At 42.6% G+C, this 27,608-nt stretch overlaps 1 protein-coding gene across 5 annotated transcripts in view; it reads left to right on the top strand.

The window, feature by feature from the left end:
* Positions 1-27,608, top strand: part of LOC310662490 (TGF-beta receptor type-2-like) — a 47,399-nt gene that overhangs the window by 10,660 nt on the left and 9,131 nt on the right. For 4 of the 5 annotated variants that reach the window (XR_014504297.1, XM_083409424.1, XM_083409423.1 and 1 more), the window contains exons 1-4: positions 2,104-2,345; positions 17,621-17,771; positions 19,389-19,591; positions 26,760-27,571. Coding sequence is in view for 4 of the 5 variants with exons in the window: in XM_083409424.1 (XP_083265550.1) it covers positions 2,294-2,345; positions 17,621-17,771; positions 19,389-19,591; positions 26,760-27,571 (1,218 nt within the window). In the remaining variant the exon portion in view is untranslated. Of the gene's footprint in view, positions 1-2,103; positions 2,346-17,620; positions 17,772-19,388; positions 19,592-26,759; positions 27,572-27,608 lie in introns of those variants that run through there. The other variant, XM_083409426.1, reaches the window with a different exon arrangement.

Below are 27,608 nucleotides of genomic sequence, written 5' to 3'. Positions count from 1 at the left end.
AGACTGCAGGAGGGCTGGGGAAAGCGAATATTAAGCCAAGCAGAAGCAGAACCCATAAAACAGAGAATCTGGAAAGTTTTTAGGGGGAAAAGAGGAGATGGCAATATAATAATAATAATAATAATAATAATAATACCCCACCCATCTGATTCCGTTTCCCCAGTCACTCTGGGTGGCTCACAGCATATATCAGAACCTAGTAAGACATCAAACATTAAAAACTTCCCGATACAGGTCTGCCTTCAGATGTCTTCTAAAAGTCAGATAGCTGTTTATTTTCTTGACATCTGAAGGTTAGGGTGTTCCACAGGTGTAGGGCGCCTCTACTGAGAAGGCCCTCTGCCTGGTTCCCTGTAACTTCGCTTCTCACAGTGAGGGAACCAGCAGAAAATCCTCAGAGGAGGACCTCAGTGTCTGGGCTGAATATATACTGAAGCCAGAAGAAAAAATGCTAATTTCTTTCAGCTCATAAACACCAAATATCCACAAAGATAACATGAATGGTTATGATATTCTTGCAGAGAAACTGGTCAGGGATATATGCCAGTGGAATTTAAGTGTCTGACTGCAATGACAATTCTTGCCACTGAAATATTAATGTATTAATTGATCTTCCTCCTTTTCCTCTATGGTATTATGTATTGCATATTATTCTTTACTGTTACTCGCTCTCGGCCACCTGTCCCCATCATCAGTCTAGCTGTTGTATACCAGCAGGAGCTTCTGATGTGAACTGATGGCACCATGCTGAAAATATATTAAAAAATCACTGCAGCCAGGTTATCCAGATCTGGAAATGATCGTAGCTGGCAAACCAGAGAAGAGGTACTCCTAACTGCTGAGGTCATGGAGACATGAACTGACAACTTAGTATTGAGGAACACCCCCGGACTATGTGCCTGCTACCTCATCCAGAACAGGTTGTCTCCCTAAATGCCAGGCATGGAACAACTACTTGCCCACAGCATCTCCACCTTATGGGGGATATAGCCTTAGTTTATCGGTCCTCATAGAGCCAGTTACTGCTTGCAGACACCACTTGCAAAGCCCAATTCAGATGGAACCAGGAGGTAGAACTGGTTGTCATCAGCATATCGATGACAAGCATGCTCCGCATCTCTGAATACCCCTCGTCAGCAGTTTCTCAATGGCCAAGGAGCTGAGCTGAAGTCCCTTGAGTTCTACGTCTGGTAGGAGTAGCCCTGCAGGAAGGAGCAGAACCACTACAGTACAGTGCCTCCCTCTCCCAGCTCAAGGAGCTGCCACAGGGAGAAATGGAAAAGGAAAGCCAACTGAGCAGGCCCCCCCCCCACCACACTCCATCTCTTCCCTAATTAACAGTCATCAACCAGAGTGAGCAAAGGCTGCTTCAGTACAGTGGTACCTCAGGTTACAGACGTTTCAGGTTACAGACACTTCAGGTTACAGACTCTGCTAACCCAGAAATAGTACCTTGGGTTAATAACTTTACCTCAGGATGAGAACAGAAATCCCGTGGTGGCAGTGGGAGGCCCCATTAGCTAAAGTGGTCCCTCAGGTTAAGAACAGTTTCAGGTTAAGAACAGACCTCCAGAATGAATTAAGTTCTTAACCTGAGGTACAACTGTACTGTGTTTCAGACCTGAAGCCAGACTGAAAGGTTAAAATAGGGTGTGCTTTTGTATCCTTTTAAGATCTTTGGACTAGTTTTAAATAAAAGCTTTCAAAAAAGCAGCAGCAACAACAACAAAAAAACCCAATGATGATAACGGCAACATGCTTATAGCAATGAATGTACAGATGTTTTCCTGAATGTCGGATTTTGGTATTTGATGAAGCTTAACATCAAATTCCAGTACTTTCTAAAGGAAAGTGATAACATAGGGAAATCGTCACTGCTGGATTCTTTCATTCTCTTTCCAAGAAAAGGATTTGTACATCTAATCTTAGTAGACCTGTTAAAATTAGAGGCAGGAATGAGGCGCTCTTCAAACAGCGTTGGACCATACAGAGCCGTTTTTTCCTGAAGCAGCTTAGCATTGTCATCATTATATCAAGCCCTGCTCTCCGTGCCAACTTTTCCCTCCCCATCCTCCCCCTCCCATATTTGTGTGTGTTCAGAGAGTCAAGCTTAGCCTGCTCATAAACTTCAGTTCCTGGGCGGACCCCACACACGCACAGCTGGATTTGAAACAGCTGGATCTGCCTCCCCTTCAATTTTAGACAGGAGCCCCACAAGCTCTGGATGGGCTGGCGGAGGATGAACCGATCAACGCTGTGAAGCAGGGATTCAGTTGCTGGCAAGATCCAGAAAATGGGTTACTGGAGGAGCCTCACTCTGAGCCTGCTACTGCTGCTTTTGCTCCGTGAGTAAAGAAAAGAAGGGCTTCTGCTTCAGCTGTGCAAAGCAAGAGGCTGTTTATGTTCCTTCTCTCAGCTCCCTTCTCCTTTGCTGATGACTGGAAGGATAAGAAATGTCTGATAATTTGGTATAAGCGCTAGTTGCAAGGCAGGCTTGAAAATCCAGTCTCTGCTTCTTTCTATCGGCAGATGTTTATAGTCAGCCTTCTTGTAGCTGCAACTGTTACAGTACTTGCTGTAACCAAACGTGGGTTAATGTTAGATGAAGAAACTAATGGTTTTCTTGGGGGGAGGGAATTGCATTGGTTGTTTTTACATTGTATTGCAGCATTTTAAAATCAGCGGAAAGACTTGGTTGGATAGTTTGAGATGGTCAGGGTTTTGAGATGGTTGTAACATAGCTTGTGTCACTCTCACATTGACCCATTCACACAAATTTAAGTACAGTACTAACTAAACCAATTAAGTATGATGTGGAGGGAAATGAGGATTTCTGCCATTGCATCTAGCTGCTTGGCAAGGCAGCCCAACTATCGCATAAGTAAAATAATTCTTTGTGGCAAGCACTGTGTTTCTGTTTCTGTTAACAGTCTGTTAATACTGAAGATACAACTTCCATGCATGGATTTGATAGTATGCCCCACCAGGCTGCAAAGGCTCTTGTTTAAATCATAGATGCACACATGTAGATGCTATATATACACAAGTCAGAAGAAGTATATACACTTCTCATATATATATATGTGGCGCAAACAGCATGGCTTTATATGGGATTTGTTTATTGCACTGATACACAACATTTTAACAAAAAATGCATTCTGTGTCATTCTATGAAACCATAAGGGTGCCTTTTGATGGATGATTACTTGGCTGTCAGTTATGGCAATTCAGTGTACCCAACGCCTGGAGGGTAAGGCTATCAGTGGCTACTAGGCATGATGGCTGTGTTCTGCTTCAGAGGAAGTATGCCTCAGTATGCTAATTTCTGGGAATCATAAAGAGGGGAATCATAAAGCAGGGAGAATTCTGTCGCTCTCAGATCTTGTTTGCAGGCTTGTCATAGGCATTTGGGTCTTACATCTGATCCTGCAGAGCTCTACGTAGGCTCATGCGCAAGCCACACAGACAGGACCCTGCCTGTTCCATGTGCTGCAGTTTCCCACAAGCACAAATAACAGAGCAAGGGTTATCCGGGGGGGGGGGGGGGGGCACTGATTAAGTAACCTATTTTGGCAGCATTGTCATGTTTCTTCCTGCACAACCCTGAGCTCTTCTTCATGGTTCTGTTTCGCCCCCTTGCACGGGACAGGACGACAAGAACAGGGGCAGGCTCCTAGAATCATATACCCATGAAGCTGTCTCATGCAAAATCAGAGCATCAGTGCCTCTGGTCAAATAGTGCCCACTACAGCCTTCAACAGCCTGGTGGCCTTCCAGGTGTTTGGAGCAGGTAGGAGTTGGAGTCCAAAACATCTGGAGAGCACCAAGTTGGCAAAGACTGATCCCCTTCACTTGACAATGGCTCTGCCAGTTCTCAAGTAGAGGTCTTGCCTAGACTTCTTTGTTTAATAAAACGTATGTATACCACATGATGGTCAAACCCGCCACCTCAAGCGGGTTATTAGCTGTGGTATCATAAGGGCATGACTTTGGGGCAAAAGTCTAGAATGAGCTGGAAGGCTGGATGACTTTGAATAAGTGAAATAACTCATATTATCATCTAAAGAAAAGGACCCCATAAGGTTATTACATCAGAAATCTTCGGTTACCTAAGTGCACCACTTCATAACTTGAGAAGCCAGGAACAGAATTTTCTGCATGCAAAGCCTATGCTTTTTGACTGAGTTATGGCTCTTTCCTGTTTTTTTCTTGGGGGTGGGCAGGCAAGCTCCTGCTTGCCACCCCCACCCCACTTTCAAACAGTATGCTAAAGAATGAGGACTGGAAGCAACAAGAGTTTCCTTTACTCCCGATTCCTTTAAGGGAGTGCCTGGATCAAAACTCCCTCTGTTGCCAGTTTGGTGCTAAAGCAGAAATGCAGAAAGCGGAATGCAAAGCAAAGTAACATATAATAGGAAGGAGTACCATGTTTCATGTTCCTTTGCAAAACCCTCCCCCAACCTTTACAAATTTCTTAATTCTTTCCGTGTATAGTATTTAGTAGCAGTGTTCCATCGGTGAAGATCTTGTGTAGTTAGTGAGGATCAGAGACTGTGAATCAGGACCTCTGAGTTCAGATACTGGGCGCCAAACAGCCAAAATGAAGCACTTTGATTTCTATGGAAGGGCCTATTCAACATCCTGATCCAATGGATGCCTACTCTGAAGTAAATTCCACTGCGTTCAATGGGTATATGATATGAAAGACACCCTCTCTGCAAATATTTCATACCTCGTATCAATGCCCTGGGAAAATAATTCTTAATCATTTCAGCAGCACTTCCTGAAGTATTTTATAACCGTTGTCTTATTCCTACCCACAACAGCCTGTCAGATAGGGCACTGTGGTTTTCATTTCTAAGATGGAGAAGTGATTTGCCGAAGGCAACTGGGGAATGTTTAGTGGGGCTAAGAATGCATGACTTTGAGGTCTCAGTCCAGAATGCAAGCTATGGTCCAATGCAAGTACAGATATGCCTCAAGTTCCTTGAATTTAGGCAGACTCCTTCGTGACAGAAAGAAAGACTGTGTATCTAGCCAGCAAGTAATAAGTTTGGCTTTCTTCAAACTGGACATATGGAACAGGCAATCACACATGTTAGACCAACAAAGCCTTCAGAACTTTTAATTTCTGTATTTAATTTGCAAATAGGCATCTTTCCAAGGTTGCTGGAAAATTCTGTAAGATATTCTCACCAGATGTACAGGAAGATAGTTTTGGGGGGTTGCTTGCCATCCTCCATCACACATTCTGTTGTTGTTGTTGTTTCTCTAGGGATATAGTTCTCAAAAAGAGTGATCTAGTCCTTCCTATAGGATTACTTGAAGTTGGGGGAGATGAAAGGTGTCTCCCCAGGGGGAAGGGTAGAGCTGTGATTTGGCAAAGCAGAGACAGGCAAGGAAGAAGTGTCAGTTTATTTCGCAGCAGGGACGAGGATGTTATCTCCTGGGAAGCTATTTGCCAGTCCTCTGCATGCCAAATAAGTGTGTTTTTTCTCAGAAAGAAGCCCACCAAATAAGCCAAAAGGAGGAAGGAGGTTACATTAAGCATCGCTTTCTTATGACCAATGAGAAGGTAGCAAAATAGCGAATAACCTTCATTAGGCTGACTGTTAAGTAAAGCATAGGGGAGTGAGAACAAAAGCTGGCTTCATATTGAAGCCATAATGTCTGCATTAGTGAAAAGTTAATTTTTCTTCAATAGTCTTAGTACTCCAGAATTTATCACTGGCTTTGAGAATGGTAAAGGGACCCCTGACCATTAGGTCCAGTTGTGGCCGACTCTGGGGTTGTGGCGCTCATCTCGCTTTATTGGCTGAGGGAGCCAGTGTACAGCTTCCAGGTCATGTGGCCAGCATGACTAAGCCGCTTCTGGCGAACCAGAGCAGCGCATGGAAAGGCATACTGAACTGAGTGTGGTGTCATGGTTAGTGTTGGACTAGGACCTGGGAGGTAAAAGTTCAAGTCCCTACTTGGCCATAAAGCTCATTGGCCTCTCGCTGCCCTTCACAGGGTGGATGTGGGTATTAAATGAAGAGGGAGAAAAAACCATGGACATGACCTTGAGCTCCTTGGAGAAAAGGGTGGCATATAAACATAAGAAGAGCCCTGCTGGATCCGGCCAAAGGCCCATCTAGTCCAGCGTCCTGTTCTCATGGTGGTCAGCCAGATGCCCATGGGAAACCTGCAAGCAGAAGCTGAGGGCTGCAGGGCTCTCCCCCAACCCCTTGTGATTCCCAGCAACTGGTACACAGAGGCAGAATGCCTCTTGACAGTGGAGGTAGAACATAGCTAGTAGCCATTGCTACATTTTCCTCCTTGAATTAGTCTAATCCTCATGTAAAGCCATCTGAGTTGGTGGCCATCATTACTCCCTCTTGTGGGAATGAATGGTATAGTTTAACTATGTGCTATGTGAATAAGTACGTACTTTATTCTCTATCTTTCCTTTTCTTGCCTACCACCATGTGTCTTGGTTTCTAGTCACAAGGCAACTGTAAATTGTTTTTGTCAGAGCAGTGGCTCATCAAGCTCAATATTGTCTACACAGACTGGCCATGGCACTCCAGAGTTCTTTCTCAACCCTCCTTTTATTGCATAAGGTATCCAAAGGATTAAGGAAGTTTAGGGATGGGATGACAGCAATAGGATGGCGATTGAGGGAGACTATAATTCAGTGGCAGGACACATGTGTTGCATGCAGAAGATACCAACTTCCATTTCTGGAATGTCTGGTTAAAAAGGATCATGATTTCTGCTTGAAACCCAGGACTCAGCTATGCAGCTGCAAATGAAACGTTTTAAGTGTGTTGCGAAGTTCAATATACAAAGGTGACACTAGATGGCGAAAGTGAGCTATGGTAAATTCAATATATTTTTCAAAACTCTTTTTTCCTAACACATACATTTTCACAGTGTTTTTTTTTAATATGTGTGTTGATTCCACCCCAGTCACAGTAGGCAGTGCCAGGAGCTAGATGTTCAAATAACCTGACAGGTGTAATGAAGCTTTCTATGTTCTGCAGATCTACTTTGAATTGAGAAGTTTGCAGTCCAAAAATTGACTCATTAGTTATAACCAACATACCAGGTTGGGAAAAGCTGCTTTCAGTCTATTTATTCCCCCTCAGCCACCTCTCACTAATTCTTTCTTGCCTCATTTCTCTGTCTCCTCTGTCCATTGAGCCAATCTACCTTACCCTACCCTCAGGGTTTGTGCGAGTTTTAATACTAGCCCACCTTTTAATACCCTTGCAAATCTGGACTAAAAGCATTTTAGCAGCTTTCCTTCAACAGCTGGAATGTTTATAAGCATTCCATGCCATCACACAGTTCAATAAATCAGAGGATTTGCTACCACAAGCATAATACTGTATCAATTCAGTATAAACTGAAATCCTTACCAAGTCTAAGGGACTGGCATATGAGTTAGAATTTTATTTCTTCCAGCAGGCTTTTGGGAATTTGTGATCCACCTTGAGTTCCAGTTCTGAGGGAAAGGGAGGATATAGATAAATAAACTTAATAATCATAAAATAAAGAAGTCTTATTGCGCTGTTCGCATTATAGTTACTGTCGTAACGCATAGAGGGCTATTGGCTGAGTTTTGCAAACCCAGCTGCTGTAACTTGCAAGGAGTAGCAAATAGAGGACCAAGAAATATGAGTCTCTCTAATTGATTATAAAGCAACATTTTAAAAAAATACATTTCAGTTTTCTAAGACTTTAAAAATAGTATCAGTTGGCAACTTTATCATGTGCAAGGAGATGCTTACTGGAACTGTCTGATTAAGAAAAGGGTGGCATTAAATTTTAAACCCTTCTTCTTGTTTCTCATGATTTATAGCCTCTTGCAAGATTCATCATTGCAATAAAATAACAAAAAAGGCTGGAAAATGCTTAGCTTAGTGGACCACAGAAGTTTGTCACTGAGTTATAGCAGTTTCTTTGCTCCGACATCTCTTTGTTGGCTCATCAAAGTCTTTCTGCCAGATGGTAAACAGAATGCCTGCCAGAAATTTTCAAACACTCCCCAGGAAGTTCATCTAAATCACCAGTAAACCATTTGCACTTAAAACAGAGCACAAACCCCCGTTGCTCAAATGTGACACAGATAACATTTCTGCCATGTTTACTGTTCCAAGGACAACACCAGATTTCTTTACACTGCCCTTCCCGGTTCCTTCCCATCCACTTAGATAGGTCTACAGTTCCTACAGGGGAAGCAAAATATAGGAAACATGAGTCTCAAGGATAGGATTGTCACATGAAATTTGAGGTGCTTCCTGTGCAATCCTATGCGTGCCTACTCAGAATAAGCCCCACTGAGTTCAATGGGACTTACTCCTGGCCAAGCACACTTAAGATGGCAGATTTAAGATTCTGAATTTTGGATCCAGTGTCAGATTCTTTGCTTTTGCTGCATTTTTGTAGACTTGTTGGATACAAGTCGCAATCAGCCCATACCCTCATCTGCCACAGAAGGAGCGTATTTGAGCAATAGTTATCCTTAGTTATGGGGCTTAATTCATGAGGGTAAGTTGCCTGCATCCTTCTGGACATGCTTGATGTGGATTGGTTATAATGTTACAGCAGGAATGAGGAACTGGTGGCCCATCAAGTGTTGTACAACTACAACTCCCATTAGCAATAAACCTTTTGTAGGCAAGATGATTGAAGAACCTTGGAAATGCATGGGATCTCTCTGAGAATCAGGTGTAGGGATAGCGGATTTGCTGCCTGCTGTTGGGGTGCTTCTTTACTTCCAGTGTCCTCTACCTGTGTCTCTGTAAGTAAAACAAATATTACAAATGTGGGAAACTGCAGTCAAGCAGAACTCTTAAACTCAGGGCTAGTTAATGTACGAAGGGGTTAAGACCACATAAATTGTTTTCTTAGACTCAGTTGGGTCATGCCTCCTCACCTCCAGTGAAGAAGGAAGAGAAGATTCTTTCTTCCTTCTCTTCCACTATGTGGAACTGACCAGGCAACATGCCTGGGCTTGACTGCTTCAAGCACAGACCGTGTTCTCAGAAATATTTTTCTGTATTTTGTAAACCCAAGGTTTCTACTTGTGTTCTTCTTGCTGCTGCATGGAATAAGGCATTAATCTGAGCTTTGGAGTTTGTAAGTAAAACATTTAAACTTAGTAACTGTGTGGTCTGTTCATTGCAAGAGGAGTAGAAGGGAAATGCTGTAAGTGGCTACAATGGGATATTTAAAAGGTCTATTAACCTATTATTCCCATGCTTCACTGTGCTGCATAATCCTGTGATTTTAATACTCTGCTGGTGGCTCTCGAGTGTTTTTGGATCCAGCAATCCTTCCAATTCTTTTATTAATTACCCCACACAGGTGATCTATATCTAATTTCCACCCAATAACAAAGACACCATAAGATTTAAGGGTTCTCTCAGCCAAAGGAAACCAAACGCTGTGTAGCCCTACCCCTGGAAACTCACTGTTTAAGGAAGTGGAGAGGGCTTAACACAAAATATGATCCTTGGGTATCAATGGGCTATTTGTCACTGAGATAATAAATTTGTTTGTTCTGAACCACTTCAGAATGCAGGTTGGAGCGTATGTGTTAAAAAGAAATTCCCTTCATACAGAAAATTAGATGCCAGGAGAAACCATTCTAACCTATCCTTCCAGACCTCCTTATTTTTGAATGAAATGTGAGGGATATAATTTTTAAATTCACATGTCATCCTAAGAGTCCTGTTACCTGAAGTGCAGCTCATACATTCTTTTTTTCTTTTTCTTTTTCTTTTTTTCTTTTTCTTTTTTTTCCTTTTTCTTTTTTCCTTTTCCCATCACCATCCCTCACCCCTGACCCCACCTTTGTGTTAGACTTCCAATCTACTCAATTGCAATTTCTTTCCACTTCCATTACTTTCTTTCACACACCTTTAACCCAATTTTCTACTTAATTTTCTATTACACATTGTTATTCATCTTATTTAGTATTTCAGTGTTTAAAACGGAACTTGTTTATTCTAATAGGAGTTCTGATTTTTCAATATTGATTGCAAGTATCCGTTAAACACCTTCCAGTCCCTATCTATCTTCTCTTTTGAGATCCTTCCTATTTCTCCCATTGTTTTGGATATATTGTAATACTCCAATAATTTGGCAAGCCACTCCGTTTTAGTCGGTATAATACCACTTTTCCAATTTTTCGCAATCAATAGCCTTGCAGCTACTGTTGCATATTTATATAATGTCTTGTCTTATTCCTTTAGACATCCTGGTACTATTCCCAATAGAAAACCTTCTGGTGTTTTCCTAAGTGCAGCTCATACATTGACAAAAAGAAAAACCCAAAGATTCCACCATAATTAACCCAAACTGCAGTTTGAAATAGTGAGACCCAGATTCAGGCATTACCACCTCAGCGAGAATCAAGCCTGTGCCCAAGTACAAATGGGTAGACAAGTTAGATCTTGTACTCTTAATACCTGGATGAATGTGAGAACTGTTTATCTGGAACCGAGGCTAATCTGCCTGGTATACACATGTAGCAAATTCTGCTGATGACAGAGAATGGACTGTATCACTTGAGGTTGTCAGTGAGGGAAAGCCATTTCCAGTGTTCCTACATTCATTCATTTATGAAAACACTGTCAATAAAAGAAAAATATCAAACATATCAGAGAGAAAGATTATTATATTGCCACTCTTGAAAGTATTTTCTAGGCTTCGGCCAAAGCCCCCAAAGGCAGTGGGCATTTTTGTTGTTGGTGTCAATGGATTTTAGAAGAGGCCACGACTCGCTCTTGGATCCACCAATTCAGTATGCAATTTCTCATCTTCCCCCTTTTATTGAAGGATTTTCTTTGTTCACTGATCTGAATAATTTTCTACAAAGTGCTTCAGTAAAATCTTGATCGTAAATCAGCTTATGAGAGCAAACTCTTTTATTAAACTTGAAAGAGAGCCCTAAAGAGGAGAAAATTGGCTTTATAGCTGTAAATGTTTATTGCTTAATCTTCTAATCCCAGAGCAAATGGAGAATATGCGTTCAATGTATTTTGTAGTTTAGAATGCCATGCAGCTCCTCCATTACTTTATTTCCAAGGGCCTGAGGTCTGATTAGTTGGGAAAAGGAAGAGATTTATTGTGAAAGTAACAAGTAAAAAGGCACAGAGAAGAAATACTTTTCCATCACACACATGCATGCAGGTGTATGCACCAGGGTAGCAGGATTGACCACGAATCCCCACTGCATGTACACACAAGCAAAAATATATTGGCCACCATATTTTTTCCATATCAGCTTGATGACAGAAGTGTGTAGAATTTTATAATGTATACCAACCAGAGAGTAAGAGAGCCTGTGTGATAGCTGCTATCAGACAGCAGCACCAAGCAGAACATCTGCCAAAACCAAAAACTGTACAGTATTGCCTTCTCCCCGCAAAGTCACATCTTTAGAGGCAGGGGCTCCTATTGTTCTCTGTTCCATTCCCACTAAACTGACATTCACCTTTGCCTTCTCCCCATTGCTTGCACCAGATATACAATTGAAGTTTATTGGATTAGACACTAGTGCTGTCTGTTGCCAATGAATACAATGCAATATGCATTTTGCAGGGATAACTGGACTGTCTTCAAAGATAGGAGTTGATTTATTATAAGTTCGCTGTGCTTCACTCCCCCCCCCCCACCTAATCATATTTATACTAACATGACTATGTAGATACAATGACTTAAACGTTATGCAGAACAAATCTAATGGATTCTTTTAAATAATTTAATACAGATTAATGACCAGCAGAGGCTTTAACCACTATTTTTTAGACACAGAGGTTGCAAAAATTGGGGCAAAGGAATGGATTATTTCCCCGGGCATTTTCAGTGCATATTTGTCTTTGAAATATATTTTCTAAGTGCTGCTTCTGTTGCCATTTCCCCCTCCTGACATGAATTCTCATTAAGACCCTTGGGTTGTGCAAGTTTCCTGTTCAGCGTCTGTGGTTATTTGTGCTGACCAAGTTGTGTCTGAAAAGAACGCCACCCCTTCTCCACAGGCCATAAATAAGTCTTATAATGACTTTCAATTAAGGCTGTTATTAATTTGAACTGTTTCATTTCAGTATCTTTGCTGGTAATTTCAAAATGTGTGCCAGTGGAGATTAGAGTACGGTGCAGGGATCGCCAGCAGGCCTGAAGTGATAAATAATTAAACTTTCCTATGAACCCAGAATATCCACCGAGAAAAGAGGCTGAAACACACCATGATAAATTCCTGGGCAGGGACTTATGCAAGAACATGGGGAGTGACTCCTCATGATGTTATTATATCCTGTTATCTTCCCCATATAATGGATGAGGCCTGCCCCAGGTAGCATATCTTGGATGTCTTGAAAGGGCAGCCTACTATTAGTTATTTAACTTATTATTGTGTTTTTACTGGCAGAAAGTGGGAGAGGCACTTGTGGGATTTATTTATGTCTCAGGTGATAAAATAACTTGACTTAGTGCCATTTGCTGCTTCATTTCAGGCATCAGAATGTATTGGGTCAGCCTTGGATAGCACTGTAGGCATGTTTATTTTTTCAAAGAATGAGAGCTATGGAAAAGGAAAACAGACTAGTGAATGTGTCTTCATTAAGTATAATTTGTGTTCGGTTATCTTCAGCATTTCGGGCATATCACGGGGATTTGAATAATTGGATGTAAACAGGAGTGGTGTTTCCTTAACATTTCATGATGAATACAAAAAGAAACTGAATGAAGAGCCAAGTTCTTTTCACCCTATAGCTAATCTTGGAAACACTATGTAAGTCTATTCTTTGACAAATTTAAAATGCAATTCTTCTTAATCATGATCATTTGGAGAAAGTTCCACTTGAAACCATTCAGATTGGCGTGGTTATGTTTCCCCAGGTAAAATAAATAACTCCCTGAAAATATAAAGCTAGCAGAACAGGGAAATAACTGGTCTATAACCCTTCCCTGGTTACATACGCTTCAGGTTACAGACTTCGCTAACCCAGAAATATTACCTCAGGTTAAGAACTTCGCTTCAGGATAAGAACAGAAATTGTGCTCTGGCAGCGTGGCAGCAGCAGGAGGCCCCATTAGCCAAAGTGGTGCTTCAGGTTAAGAACAGTTTCAGGTTAAGTACGGACCTCCGGAACGAATTAAGTACTTAACCTGAGGTACCACTGATATATATCATCCTACAGTCCAAAATGGCCCAGCCCTCTCGACCAGCTCATGGGTCTACTATCTCCTTCTCTAGCATGTACAGTAGTTCCAGTCAGGTAAATCCTTTGAAAACAAGCCAAGATTTCCTCCCTTAATATAAGCTATGTGAAAGGTGTTTGGAAATGCAATTACATCCTCAGTGTTAAAAAGTGTTCCTCCCATGTGACTTAAACAGTCTCACCCTGATAAATTTTGAAACCCTTGCTAATGGCCCTTTTGAGGTTAGGCTGAGGAGAACGCATCCTCTTGAGCCATAGGCTCTCATAGACCTATCAACCCCTTCATCAGTAGGGTGTAAACTGTGTGCTTCCAAGTAAGAAGCGTTGAGGAACTAAAAGTAACTGATACAGCAAACAGGATCACTAAGAAGAAGCGTGCTGGCTGAAAATGATTGGATACACATGGAAGAATCAACAACACTGGTGCCTTAGCAATCCCAGAAGCATATTTCTTTTAGGGAAAGATGCCTTGCCTATGTGTCATTAGACACAGCTGTCAGATAAATTGAAGACAGGCAAGTACACAAATAGGGGCAACATATGCATTAAGAGGCACTCTATGGAAAAACTGAGGTTCATCGCATAAATGAATGGATCACTCTTGCTTTTATCTCCTACTGTCGATTATATTTTCTTTTTCGGTGCCAGGCAACACTGTCACATTTCTCCAGATCAGCCTTTCGCAACCTGTGGGTCCCCAGATGTTGTTGAACTACAACCCCCATCACCCCTAGCTAGCAAGGCCAGAGCTCAGGGATGATGAGAGTTGTAGTCCAACATCATCTGGGAACCCACAGGTTGAGAACCACTGCTCCAGATGATCATGTAGATGTAGTTCTTAATTTTGGGCTCTGGAATCCATGGCCTTGCAGGGGCTCCCTCCATATTCACTCAATTCAAAATATGGCAAGCCAGTCCTCCTGCATTTGGGGCGGCTTTCCTGCTCATTCTCCTGAGAGGGGCCCTGGACCCCAAAGCCCTGCCCTGGCAGCACCACTGTGTGCAGATGCGCAGTGTTGGGCTGTGAAGAAAGACTAGTGCTAAACAATACTGTACATACATGCGACGAGCCAGCAGATATTTCATATGGCCACATCTGTACCTTTTGCACAACCTACTAACAGAAATAGGTTTGCCATCACCCTCATGCATAGAGCCCTACTAGCCTTTCACCATGTGGTTGCGTTGCTGCCTATATAGTTATGCGGAGGAATTTGCGGTGTGAACTGGCCCTGATGAGATTCTACTATCAATCATGGGGCCCACAGTAAACAAGCCCATTAATCGGAGCTATCGCCAAATCACACTAGGAACACACCCAAGTATTGCACGTGTAATCTTTTAAAAAAAGAGACACGTTCAAAAGAATGATTTGTACACTCCCCCAAAAGAAAAATCATCACCAGCTGTGCAACAAGATGCATCAAGACCAGTCTAAATGGGGTGGGGGGTGGGATTTTAAGTGCAAAGGCAAATTAGGGTTGGAGGTGGGGAGTACTAACCAGTCTTCCCCAGCCTAGTGTGCTCAAGATGTTTTGTACTACAGCTCAAATCATCCCTGACCATTGGATCATGCTGCTGGGAGTTGTAGTCCCATACAATTGGGGGACCAATGTTGGGGAAGGCTGGTAGGCTGGTCCATTAGGGCAAGTGAGGGACTGCCCCACCAAGCTCAGTTAACCAGCTTTCCCTCCTTATTTACAACCAGTCTTGGGGGGGGGGGTGTCAGCTCCCCCTTCCTCCTCAATCTCAGGGTTTCACCTTGTTGCAGAGAATTCAGCAGGGACGAGGATAGAAAGAAAACTAGAATTAGTTGGTTCTGCCTGTCATTAGCTCTGGCGCCACCTACTATTGGGCTCTCCAACTTCTGCCCCACCAGTCTCAATGGGCACCAGCCACCACTCAATAGACCACTTCATCCAGATAAAACACTGCCACCAAGTTACGAAAACTTTCAGTGAGAGGTTATTGCTAGCTTGGTTCATCATGTGTCCCTCCCCCCCATCTGTTTTGGAAGGCAAGCTTTTGCATAGGAGCCCAGCTTCTTAATTAGTGAAAATCAGGGCAAGAAACTTGCTAAAACTACTATTAGAACTTTGTGTCCCTGAACCATTAGCTTGTAGTTTAACTGCCACATCACTCATCTTACCCCTAATTAAACCCAGATGAATGCTTTCAATGTTAATACTCAGATAATTTAATAAAGCTGCACAGGCAGTAAAGTAACAATAAGCTTCTACAAAAAGCTTTCCAGATGTTGCAGAGGCAAATGCAAAGCATCAAAATAAAAACTTTTTTTAAAAAAAAAAGTTTGGGAAAGCAAAACTTGGAATGAACTATAAACTAATTAAATATGAGGATCAGGTCTCCAAGAATAAATTGAAGACATAAGGGTTTGGTGGTAGCCAATAATGATTGTACTAGTCAACGTTGTTGCAAAGTCTGTCTGTCTGTCTCTCTCTCTCTTTTTTCTCTCTCTCTCTCTCACACACACACATCAGAATTCACCAATCATAAGATTACTGTCTCTTTTGTAATGCAAAATTTCATTTTATGCATCAGGAAATGGGATGGGAGATTTATTGCTGGTTGCCAGAAACTAGAGAACAATAAAGGGTCAAATCTGAATATTGGTATAAAATATTCTTTGGAAGAACATCATGATAATCAGAACCAGATATCTAGGTCTGCTTTTCAGCTTCTGAAACAGCATCCACTGACTCTCGTCTATAACAAATTTGCTGAGTACTGAATCTAACGAAATTGCTCTGCCTCATTCCAAAGAACTGGGGAGCTTTGCAAGCTTCTAGTAGCAAGGGTTAGGAACCCTGATGGTCACAGGATTTCACCTGTGGATGAGATTAAGTTTAATAGTGTCTTCCTTGACCCTCAATGAAACTGACTTGGGAGGCAGGCCCTTGTTCTGTACTGTCTTGATCTTTGAATCAAGCATGTTGCTTAATTTGCTATTCTGCTACTTTTGGTCTTCTCCATCTGTCAGAGCTGTGCCAGATAGGTCAACACAAATGTTTGTGGGAGAGAAGGCCTTTTCTGTGTGATCAGTCAAAATGTGTCCCAATCACATTTTAGCCCTTGCTTGATACCCCCTCCTAGTCTTGTTCATGCGAAAAGGTAATGTCAGAGCGGTTCTGAGAGCATCACACATGGGCCATTCCTGGACCACAGCACCATATGTACAAGAGAGTTATGCTCAGCCCATTTCGAGTGTACAGAACTTACTGGGTTCTGCTTCCTTTGGAAGGAGGTCAGTGGCATGCTTATGGCATTTTGTAATGTGTGAGTTCATTTACAGATATGAAGGTTGATTATAGGTAAAGACACAGCTTAAATACTTCAAAAGACAGCCAAAGTCTACATCAGATCACCAGATCATCAAATCACCAGGGGCTTAATTTCCCCGAATACTCTGATTCAAACTGCATTTCCTATTGTTTCTCTTCACACACAAGACATCTAGATTACATCATCGGGGGGGGGGGGAGGTCTGCTTTTGCCCGATTCATAAGACACAAGGAGGATTGTCTAATAATTAGTTTCTATGGAAACACATCACCTGAATACCCAGGACTATTAACAGCCTCCTCTGTCAAGACTCTGGCACATATTGCCTTAAAACAACTCATGGTGATAGTCCTATTCACCAAAAAAAGGAAAGGGAAAAAACGCACCTTACAGCAAAACCCATTGCAGTATATTGCCCTTTGAGTGCTCAGTGGATACAATATCCCCATAACAGAAGTGCAACCTTGAGAGAAGATGAAATTTGCTATAAGCATGTGCCTATGCATTAACATAAATGTATTCAGAAACACCCAGAAAGCTTGTGACTGTGCATGTTAGTGAAAGTTGTTTTGCATGTTGGTGTGACAGTGTGTGGATGTGTGAATGCAAGACACAGAATTAATGAGTGCACTTTTAATGAGGCCTAAAGGGAAACAGAGTATGGTCAGCGTTTGCTTCAGAAAGAGAATCCCCTTATCCATATAGCACACACACACACACACACACACACACACACACACACACACACAGAGGACTCAGCTATACAGGTGCAAATAAAACGTTTTTAGTGTGTTGTCAAGTGCATTATACAAATGTGACACTAGATGGCGATGGTGAGCTATGGCAAATTCAATCTATTTTTCAAAAGGTTTTTGAAAAAAGCATTTCTACAACGTTTTTGTGTGTGTGTCTAGATTCCACCAAACACACACATTCACATGGTGCTTGCAATATGCGAAATCTGTGCATTCCCTCCCCCTGGATGACCATCTCATAGTACTGTATGTCAATTAATGACCCATGTGTGAACTCAGAATCAGCAGATGAGACATATATACAACAACTAAAGATGTTCCTTTTGTTTGATTTCTTTTTACTCACAGCACGTGACGGCAAAGGAGGGCGGAATGTGAAGAGCAATTTATGTAAATGGTGTAATAACACGTACCCAGTCTGTAAAGATCAGGAGTGCTACAGCAACTGTGATCTGAGCTCCTATTGTGAAAAGTCAGAGGAAATCTGTGTGTCTATATGGTAAGCAGGCGAAGAGCACCAACCCTCATTAAGCACATCCCTAATGGGAGATGAAAAAACTGTCAGTGAAATCAAATGCACAGATATTAAAATATGGGTAAAAGGAAATATATACATTATAAGCAGGGCTTTTTTAAAGCCGTAACTCACCAGAACTCAGTTCTGACACCTCTCAGGTGGGTTCTGGCACCTCTGTTAATAAAAACATTTACATATTAAATGTAAAATAAAGTGCAGGAACATAGTTACGGAAAGATCCACACTTAGCAGTTACATTTTCCAATTGCTGCACATTATATCTTAGGGATTCTAATAAGTACAAAGTCATGGCTGGGGACAAGCAATTGACATTTTTAATTTATATGGGAGTTCATCTGATAGGAATGAAAGTGTTGTCCTGTACCTCCCCCCCCTTTAAATGTGGGGGTTTTGATCCTGTCTATTTTGGACTTTCCAAGGATGGAAAAACCTTACATTTCCGGGTTCAAGACAACACTATGATGAGGAGGCTGCCATGTGGACACCACTACTTCAATGGGGAGGCAGGCAGGCAGGTGCAAATCTGTGTTTTGCTCCAGTGTGGACAAGCCCAAAGACAACTTTTGGATACACTTCCAGTTGGCATTGGGAAATATTAACAGCCTTGGGCAGCATTCACCTAATGAGCCCCAGCAGCAGAAGCCCTGTGCAAGGACCTCCAGTTGTGCAACAAGACTCCCCCCCCAAAAAAAAAATGGTCAGGAGAACCCCTAGAACAGTATGCGGGGCGAGGAGAGGAAGGAATCATTCCACCTGGCAAGCCGCAGAACATTTGTAACAGGCAATGGTGAATTCCACCCCTTGTACAAAGCACTACGTAGGCTACTGTGTCAAGGTACATCTATAGAATCATAGAGTTGGAAGGGATCCAAGGGTCGTCTAGTCCAACCCCCTGCAATGCAGGAATCTCAGCTAAAGCATCCCTGGCAGATGGCCACCCAACCTCCGCTTAAAAACCTGCAAGGAAGGAGAGTCCGCAGCCTCCCGAGGGAGACTGTTCCACCGTCGAACAGCTCTTACTGTCAGAGAGGGATGTGGGTGGTGCTGTGGACTAAACCACTGAGCCTCTTGGGCTTGCTAATTAGATGGTTGGCGGTTCAAATCCCCATGACGGGGTGAGCTCCCATTGCTCTGTCCCAGTTCCTACCATCCTAGCAGTTTGAAAGCATGCCAGTGCAAGTAGATAAATAGGTACTGCTATGGCAGTAGGTAAACGGTGTTTCCATGCACTCTGGCTTCTGTCCTGGTGTCCTGTTGCACCAGAAGTGGTTTAGTCATGCTGGCCACATGACCTAGAAAGCTGTCTGCGGACAAACACCGGTTCCCTTGGCCTGATGCGAGATGCACGCCCCATAATTACCTTGGACTGGACTTAACCGTCCAGGGATCTTCTGCCTTTTTACCTTTACCTTACTGTCAGAAAGGTTTTCTGTATGTTTAGTTGGAATCTCCCTTCTTGTAACTTGAAACTATGTTCAGGACTGATTTATTATTTGTTTATGAACAAGTACATACATGTTGGCTTATACTATTCTACCTTCACAGTGATAATTTTTTCCAATTAATTATGCATTTCAGGAAACAAGACAACGAGAGCATTAGAGTGAGTACTCTTTGTCATAATCCGCAGCTTCCCGTGGAAAATGTCATGGTTCCCAAGTATAACACATCCCAGTGTGTTATGGTCCGTCAGCACAATGAGGAGGGGATATTTTACATCTGTGGCTGTGTGAATGAACAGGAATGCAATGACAAACTCATTTTTGAAAAGCACACCAATGGTGAGTATTCTTACTGGTTTCAGTCCACCTTTCCTCATTTTAGAGGAGATTATTTTTATTCAGACTGTTGGCAGTGGCAGACTTTTGGCTTTAAAATTTCAGTGGCACCCCCACCTCTCACCTTCTGTTGTTTGTCATTCTGTGTGTTGTTTTTTTATTGGTTTTCACATAATACTTTACACTACAGATGTACCAAAGCCAACACCATTTCCTCCCCATCCCCCCATACATTTACATTTCTATTTCCTCAATCTATCATATTATTCCTTTCTCCTTCCTCCCACTTCCCTCCGTCCCCACTCAATTTCCTCCATATTATACAATTTACAATAATCATTGCATTCTACAACTTTCTCAAATCATCTATATATTCTTATTATCTTTCCTTACTGATTTTTCTTCCATCGAGTACTTCACATTTTAATCTAGGCATATTAGCATACCTTTTTAAAAGCAATATTTTGCCATATATTCATCAAAACATTTCCACTCCTTTTTTAATTTTTGATTTGACTGATTTTTTATTATAGCAGTTAATTTTGCCAAAATAAAATATTCATTTAGTTTACAAATCCATTCCTCCTTTGTGGGTATAGTTTGTGACTTCCACCTAGCAGCAATCACTATTCTAGCAGCTGTACTTGCATATAGAAAAACCCCACCCCCCTGTTGTTTGTCATTGTTGCGATGCCCCCTGTGTTGCCCTCTCTGTGTAGTACCCAGTGTAGGCAAACTGATTGTGCTCCCCTAAATCCGCCTCTGCCGTTGGGGTGCGTGTGTTAAATCCTTTCTCCCCCATCTTCATTCCCAGTCATTCTTGCCCCTGCTGCAATTGGGGTGAAAGGGGGGAGGAGAGGACTGATATAAAGGCAATGTTATTTGGGTTGAAATGATTGAGTCAATTCCCAGAGAGGAGAAAAAAATGACTCCAGCATAATGTAGAAAATGGCTAGACTGAACAATCTAACCTGGCGGATTACAGTGGTACCTTGGTAGTTGAACAGCTTGGCTCCCAAACAAATCAGCATCTGAACGCCACAAGCCTGGAAGTGAGTGTTCCTGTTTGCGAACGTTTTTCGGAAGCCAGACGTCCAACGCAACTTCCGCAGCTTCCGATTGAGTGCAGGAAGCTCCTGCAGCCAATCAGAAGCCACACCTTGGTTTCTGAACCATTTTGGGAGTCGAACAGATTCTCTTGAATTTAGAGAATCAAGGTACCACTGTAGTAACACAGTTGGCCATTTACAGCTGGGGAAATGATGCAGCTATTCAACTGAATTTTAAAAAGCTTCACTTTCTGAGCTCTGAAGTGGGGCGGGGGGAGGGAAGCTGGACAGAACATGAGAGGGGGATGTTTTGTTCACAACATTATAGATTCCCCAGAAAAAGTGAGAGAATGCAGTGTAAATATTCCACAGTAAATGCTCAGTGTGAAAGTAGCCTATGTTGCAAGGCAGGGAAGGAGTTCTGCCTAAGGTCTTGTTGACTGTCAAAGTAGATCAGTTAAAGTAACTGACCATTAAAGTAGACCAGTAGTAGCCAACAAGGTGACCTCTAGATGCTGCTAGACTTGTGGGCCTTAGCCAGCGCAGCTGATGGCCAGGGAAGATGGGAATTGCGGTCCAATAACATTGGAAGGGCAGCATACTGGCGACCCATGGTGGATTGATGGTTTGATTCCGTAGGCATATGTTCAAGCCAGTATTATTTTAGACTTGTAAGCTAAGCCATCGCTTTCAGTGTTGACCTTATCAGATGTTAGTTTTGCGAGGAATGGGATCTGTTTCCTGCTTATACAGTCTAAAAACAGAGATGGCCCAACCACAGCTCCCCACCTCCCAAACATTCCATTGAAAGTTTGCCTGTCAGGCAAAAACATAAAACACCAGGCTGGGTCATGTGTGGGAAGGAACAAAATGTAGCAGGGAGATGCCTCTCCACATCCCTCCTGCCCTAATTGTGGGTCTGCTTAGTTTGGACCAAACTGTGGTAAAGTTTGATGCAGTTTTTGAGCTGTGAAACTGAAACTTGAGTTTATCCAATGTGCAATGATTACGTAGCCTGCTTTAGGAAGAAAATCGCCCCTTAAGTCACATTATCAGCTTCAGAATCTATAGCTGAATTATAAATGGTGCTCCAGAAAATTCCACAGGCATGATGGGCAGACTATTTATTTTAATGCAACATTTAATGCAAATATTTATTTATATGTCATGTGATATTACATATAAAAATCAAGGTTAGAACTGTTGCATCTTAATTGCATGGAAAAACAAGTAAAAAAGCAACAGAAGCGACAACAAACCGTAATTAGAAGCAAGAGAGCAATAGAATCTCAGTTGAACATGTAGGAATTTAGCATTCTGTGGTTGCTGTCATTGCACACAGTTGATACTGTTTGCTCTGGTCTGGCTCAAACATAACACTAAGCCAGACCATGGCTAAGAGTGAATGTGCAAGTGTTCAGGTAGCAACAGAAAAAAGTCACAGCCACTTCACTGTTCCCTCAGTCCTCCTGCAGCCATGCTACCTTGAGTTAAGCAATGGTTTGACATGTTAAATCTGTCCAGGGAGAGAAACTTGAGCATGGGTTTGGACATAACATTAGGCCAAATCATACCTTACCTTACAGCAGGAGGACTGGAATGAAACCGACTTGATTTTTACTGTAAAAACACACATTCAGGCTTAGCCATGGTTTGGGCTTAACATTATGTGCACACAGGGCCAGTGACTGCTCTCTCAACAAGGAATATATGAGCAACCAATTTACTGGATAAAGCTATTGTCCACTTTCTTTTTTCAACACAGACCAAGTCCACATAACATAAAACAAAACTGTTTGACAGGAAAAGCATACTAACAACATGTGGCCGTCAGTGGTCATCACTTCCAGGTTTTGCCAGTATTGTGTGAGGGCAGCCCTCAAATGAATTATTATTTTAGTTATCAATAAGTTACACTGCTGATTATGATCACATCTTATGGCAGCCAGTGGCAAGGTCAAATGGACAGTGCAGTGGTGGCAACAAAAATCATTGCTTTTCATTATAGACCAGGGGTAGGCAACCTAAGCCCCATGGGCCAGAAGCGGCCCAATTGCCTTCTCAATCCGGCCCACGGACAGTCCAGGAATCAGTGTGTTTTTACATGAGTAGAATGTGTCCTTTTATTTAAAATACTATCTCTGGGTTATTTGTGGGGGCTGCCTGGTGTTTTTACATGAGTAGAATGTGTGCTCTTATTTAAAATTCATCTCTAGGTTATTTGTGAGGCATAGGAATTTGTTCATTCCCCACCCCACCCCAATATAGTCCGGCCCACCACATGGTCTGAGGGACGGTGGACTGGCCCACAGCTGAAAAAGGTTGCTGATCCCTGTTATAGACAGTGCATTTTTCCTGGAGGGGATGCAGGGGTACACATACCCCTAAACATTTTGTGAATCTTTGTACTTTTGTCCATTTACTGTATTTCTTTTTCCCGATTTGAACTATAAAATGGTGGTTTTCTTGAGTCAAAATGAAAAAAAAATTAAGAAAAAAAGCACTGATTATAGATATACTGTTTGTGAAGTTTTACCTCAGGCCCTTTAGAGTTAGTAGTATGCAAAGAAACTCATATTCTCTTGGCTTCCTTGGAAAATTTAAAGCAGTGGCACATTATTGTTTGGGGTCCAGCAAGTAGCATACCATATTCATTATATGCCATTTATCCTCCTACACCCTTTTGAGAGCAGACAAGGACCATAGAAAGGTGGCCAAGGCTATATTATAACTCTAAATCTACCTAATAGAGATTATATTGCTCGATTCAGAATATATCCATTGAGGAATATTTAGATGCCCTCAACATTTCTTGTTTCATTTGACCGTGAGGTGGGTTTTTTCTTTCTTCCAGAACCAATTCATTTCTGGCAGAGAAAGCAGTGGGAGGCACAGAGAAATATGAGGCGATGGTTTTCCTTTTCTTTACATTTCAGCATTTGTTTTCATAGAAAACAACTGCCTGCCTGATAATTCTTTAGGCTCATTTAATGATCCCTGCTACAAGCTGATGACTTTGCAGCCCGGGAGGCAACATACTTAAGCAGCTGATGGGAATTATGTACACAGTTATTACTTCAGGGTTTGCACATAAGAGAAGTCCTGGAAAATCCTCTGAAAACCATTCTGCTTTCCATTGGATTTCACAGCCTTTAGCGATGTAGTCATACCCATCAGGTAAATCCATTAGAGAAGCAGGAGATAGCCAGGCTTCGCGCTTTCCAAAACAAACTCAAATTATATCATTTGAGGCTGATCCTGTGGTTTGAACTCAATGCCTATTTTAGAAACATTCACAGCTTAGCAGAAGTTAGCTGTGGCAGATTTTTATTTTTTTGTAAACTGCCAAGTAAAACAGCCAAGTGCTTTGAGTTTCTTTTTCCAGTATCTGAACTGTAGGCTGCACCCACTGAGGTCATGCAGCAAAGGCTTTTTGCTTAGGGGATGGCTCTTGAACTTCTCTTCCTCAGTATTATACTTGGCCAAGAATCCTTTCAAAGTTTTTATTTGAATTTCATGAGCAGCAGTGAGGAACTGCACCTATCTCTTTGCAACAGGGAGAAGAGATCATATCTCATCTTGCCTGTATTGAAAAGAACTCCCCTGGCTCCCAGCAGTTTCCAAGTTCAGCTGAAAGTGCCAGTATTAACTCTTAAAGCCACAAGGTTTATCTTCCTAATACCTGATGGGCCATCTTCTCCCATATCAATCTGCCCATCCACTGAGGTCACTGCCTGAGGCCTTCCTTAAGCTGGTCTCACCATCTGAAGTGTGGTGGGCAGTGACCAAAAAGAGCCCTTTTAATCTAGATCCTCAGCTTTGGGATGCCAACCTTCCTACTGAGACCCAGGTAGCACCCTTATTACTCTCATTTGGCTGCCAGGCAAAATCATTTATGCTTTCCCCAGACTTTAAAGAACCTTTAGCATCAATGGTAGCTTTCTTTTTTGCAAACTTAAAATAGTTTCCATTTTTACTAGCTATCTGAATGAACTGTTCCCATTTTAGTTCATTGTGTTAGTTTGTATGCTTTCTTCTATGAGTTTCATTTTTTAAAAAACGACAACACCTTTAAGCATGTGTACAAATGCACGCACATGGACCTTACTTACAGTTTATTCAAGGATGCAGTCAGTGAATATCCCTTAGGTGGATCTCAACATGCAGCAACGTTGCAATGTAAACTCAGCAGTAAAGCTTGTTTCATTGCAAATACTCCCAGCTAATGGGGCAGCAGCAGGTTCACATTACAACCAGCAGGTGGCAGCAAAGAGGCTTCTGCAACAGTCTGCAGCATCTGCGAATCAGAGGTGCAAGTACTGTAAGGTGCCATAGTTGCAAGTGTGGTTTACAAACATCCCCATCCTAGTAGTGATTTCAGCCACTAGGAACTGCAGAACAGGATCTTTTCCACAAAGATTAGCCAGCCTGTTCTTCAAGCGTTCAGCATGGTTATAATCCAGCTCTTACAGACCTGGCCTAATAGCAATCAATCTGCTCCATAATCTTCACTTCACAAGGAAAGATAGTGGTGCCCAGTCTTGGTCTCTTTCCTGACCAGAGCTGCACTTCCAGGGCCACCTGGCTGCAGTGTGAAACAGCTTCTTACTTGCTGAGTGTGGCTGGGGAGGAGAGGGAGCATCTATGGCAGCTCCACAGGCTCCTTTCACAGGGATGCATTTTGTGCTTCTTATGAAGCACCCACCACTAGGTGCTTTCTGTTTTTCCCCCTAAAGAGATTTACCTATTTAGGTGCCTCTGGGAAATTAAGAGGTCTCAGCAGCACTGCACCTAGCTGCCCCATGATAAAATTAAAAAATCTGTGAGTTAAAAGGGGGGGGGGAGGGAGTAGAAGGAGTCTTGGGAGTCAGAACCTCTGGACCACGCTCCCACACTGCCGCTGGACGGACTGCTTTTATTTAGCATTCCTTCCTTAGATTAATCTGATCATTGATAGCAGGGCCATTTATATTTTCAAAAGACCTGGAGCAAAGGAGTTACCAGCATTTTCCACCCTTGGTCTCTTGGGTTTATGATCTAAGAGCTGAGTTTTTGTAAAGACTATTCATTTTAGTCGGCAAGAAAGATTTGGCTCTGTCATCTTGAGTGCACATGAAGCTGCTTATACCGCCGTCAGATCTACAGTACACATCTACTAATTACCAGCACATCTCAAAAGTCTCCGGCATGTGCTTTACCCAATGAGTTGGGGCTTCTTCCCAGATCAGATCTCCTGACTATGTCGGAGAACAAAACAACTAACTTACCAAATTGTAAAATGTGGGGGGAATTTGCCTGTTTCCTAAATGCATGGTAAAGTGCTGTGATACAGATGACTGCGGCTGACTTGGTTGTAATCTTTGAGTGGCTGCTGCTCTGCCGATAGTTGCTGAGAATAAAATGAAAAGCAGAGGGGGACCTGATCCACTATCTTGAGCTCCTAGGAGGAAAGGTGGGATATACATGTAATAATAAACAAATAATAAAATAACATTTGCCACGTGTTACGACTGCATGGCTATTTTTTCCAAAATCGCACTACAGTGGTACCTCTGGTTACGTACTTAATTCGTTCTGGAGGTCCGTTCTTAACCTGAAACTGTTCTTAACCTGAAGCACCACTTTAGCTAATGGGACCACCTGCTGCTGCTGCACGATTTCTGTTCTCATCCTGAAGCAAAGTTCTTAACCCGAGGTAATATTTCTGGGTTAGCGGAGTCTGTAACCTGAAGCATATGTAACCTGAAGCATATGTAACCCAAGGTACCACTGTATATATTAAAGAAAACAGACAACTGAGCAAACCCATGGTAGAAAATGTGAGCACTTGAAATGCTGAGCCCTAGGATACAGGAGAAGGTACATAGGAAGCTGCCTTATTCTGAGTCAGACCATTGGTCCATCTAGCTATTGTCTGCACTGAGTGGCAGCATCTCTCCAGGGTTTCTAGACAGGGAACATTTCCAGCTGTAACTCGAGAAGTTGGGGATTGAGCTGTGATTCTTCCCCACAAGTTATTAGTTTTGTTCATTCTTCGCTAAGAAAAGCTGTTCATGTTGACTAACTGGCCTGTGCGGAGATGTTCTTGCTGTATATTATTTTTCGCTTTCCTTTCGCCATAGGATACTCCATGCTACAAAGCAAAGAAATAATTCCCGTGGCAGCCATCAGCCTGTTGCCCCCACTGCTGGTTGCCATCATGATAACGGTGACGTTCTATCTCTGCCGAACCCACAGGCAGAGGAGGAGAGCCAAGGAATGGCCCCAGAAACAAGTCCAGCACCGCCCCCTGCCTGAACCCAGCAGAGCCACTAGCTACGACGAGATACTATCTGTCAAGATCGACCACTGCGTCGCCCTGAGCACAGCCTGCGCCAACAACATCAACCACAACACGGAACTGTTGCCTATCGAGCTAGATGAGCGAGTCGGGAAAGGGCAGTTTGCAGAAGTCTGGAGAGCAAAGCTGAAGCATGCCTCTTCGGGACAGTACGAGACGGTGGCAGTGAAGATTTTCCCCTGCGAGGACTATGCTTCCTGGAAAAACGAAAGCCAGATCTTCAGCGATGCCAACCTCAAGCATGACAGCATCCTTCAGTTCCTCACAGCAGAGGAGAGGCACTCTGGACTCCAGAAAGAATACTGGCTCATCACGGCCTACCACAGCCAGGGAAACCTCAAGGATTATTTGTCCAGGAATGTTCTGAGCTGGAGGGACTTGCAGAAGATGGCTGGCTCCCTAGTGAGTGGTGTGGCTCACTTGCACAGCGACTACACTGCCTGTGGCAGTCCAAAGATCCCCATCGCCCACCGGGACATCAAAAGCACCAACATCCTCATTAAGAACGAACAGGAATGTGTGCTCTGTGATTTTGGGATTGCTCTGAGGCTGGATCCAGCCTTAAGTGTGGAAGATTTTGCAAACAGCGGACAGGTGAGTGCTGTAGAATGAAACCAGCAGAGCAATCCAT

The sequence above is a fragment of the Podarcis tiliguerta genome (assembly GCF_965153285.1).
Source record: "Podarcis tiliguerta genome assembly, chromosome: 1".
In the NCBI taxonomy this organism is placed as follows: Eukaryota; Metazoa; Chordata; class Lepidosauria; order Squamata; family Lacertidae; genus Podarcis; species Podarcis tiliguerta.
Note: the sequence above shows the minus strand (reverse complement) of the source record. Positions and strands in the feature narration are given on the sequence as shown.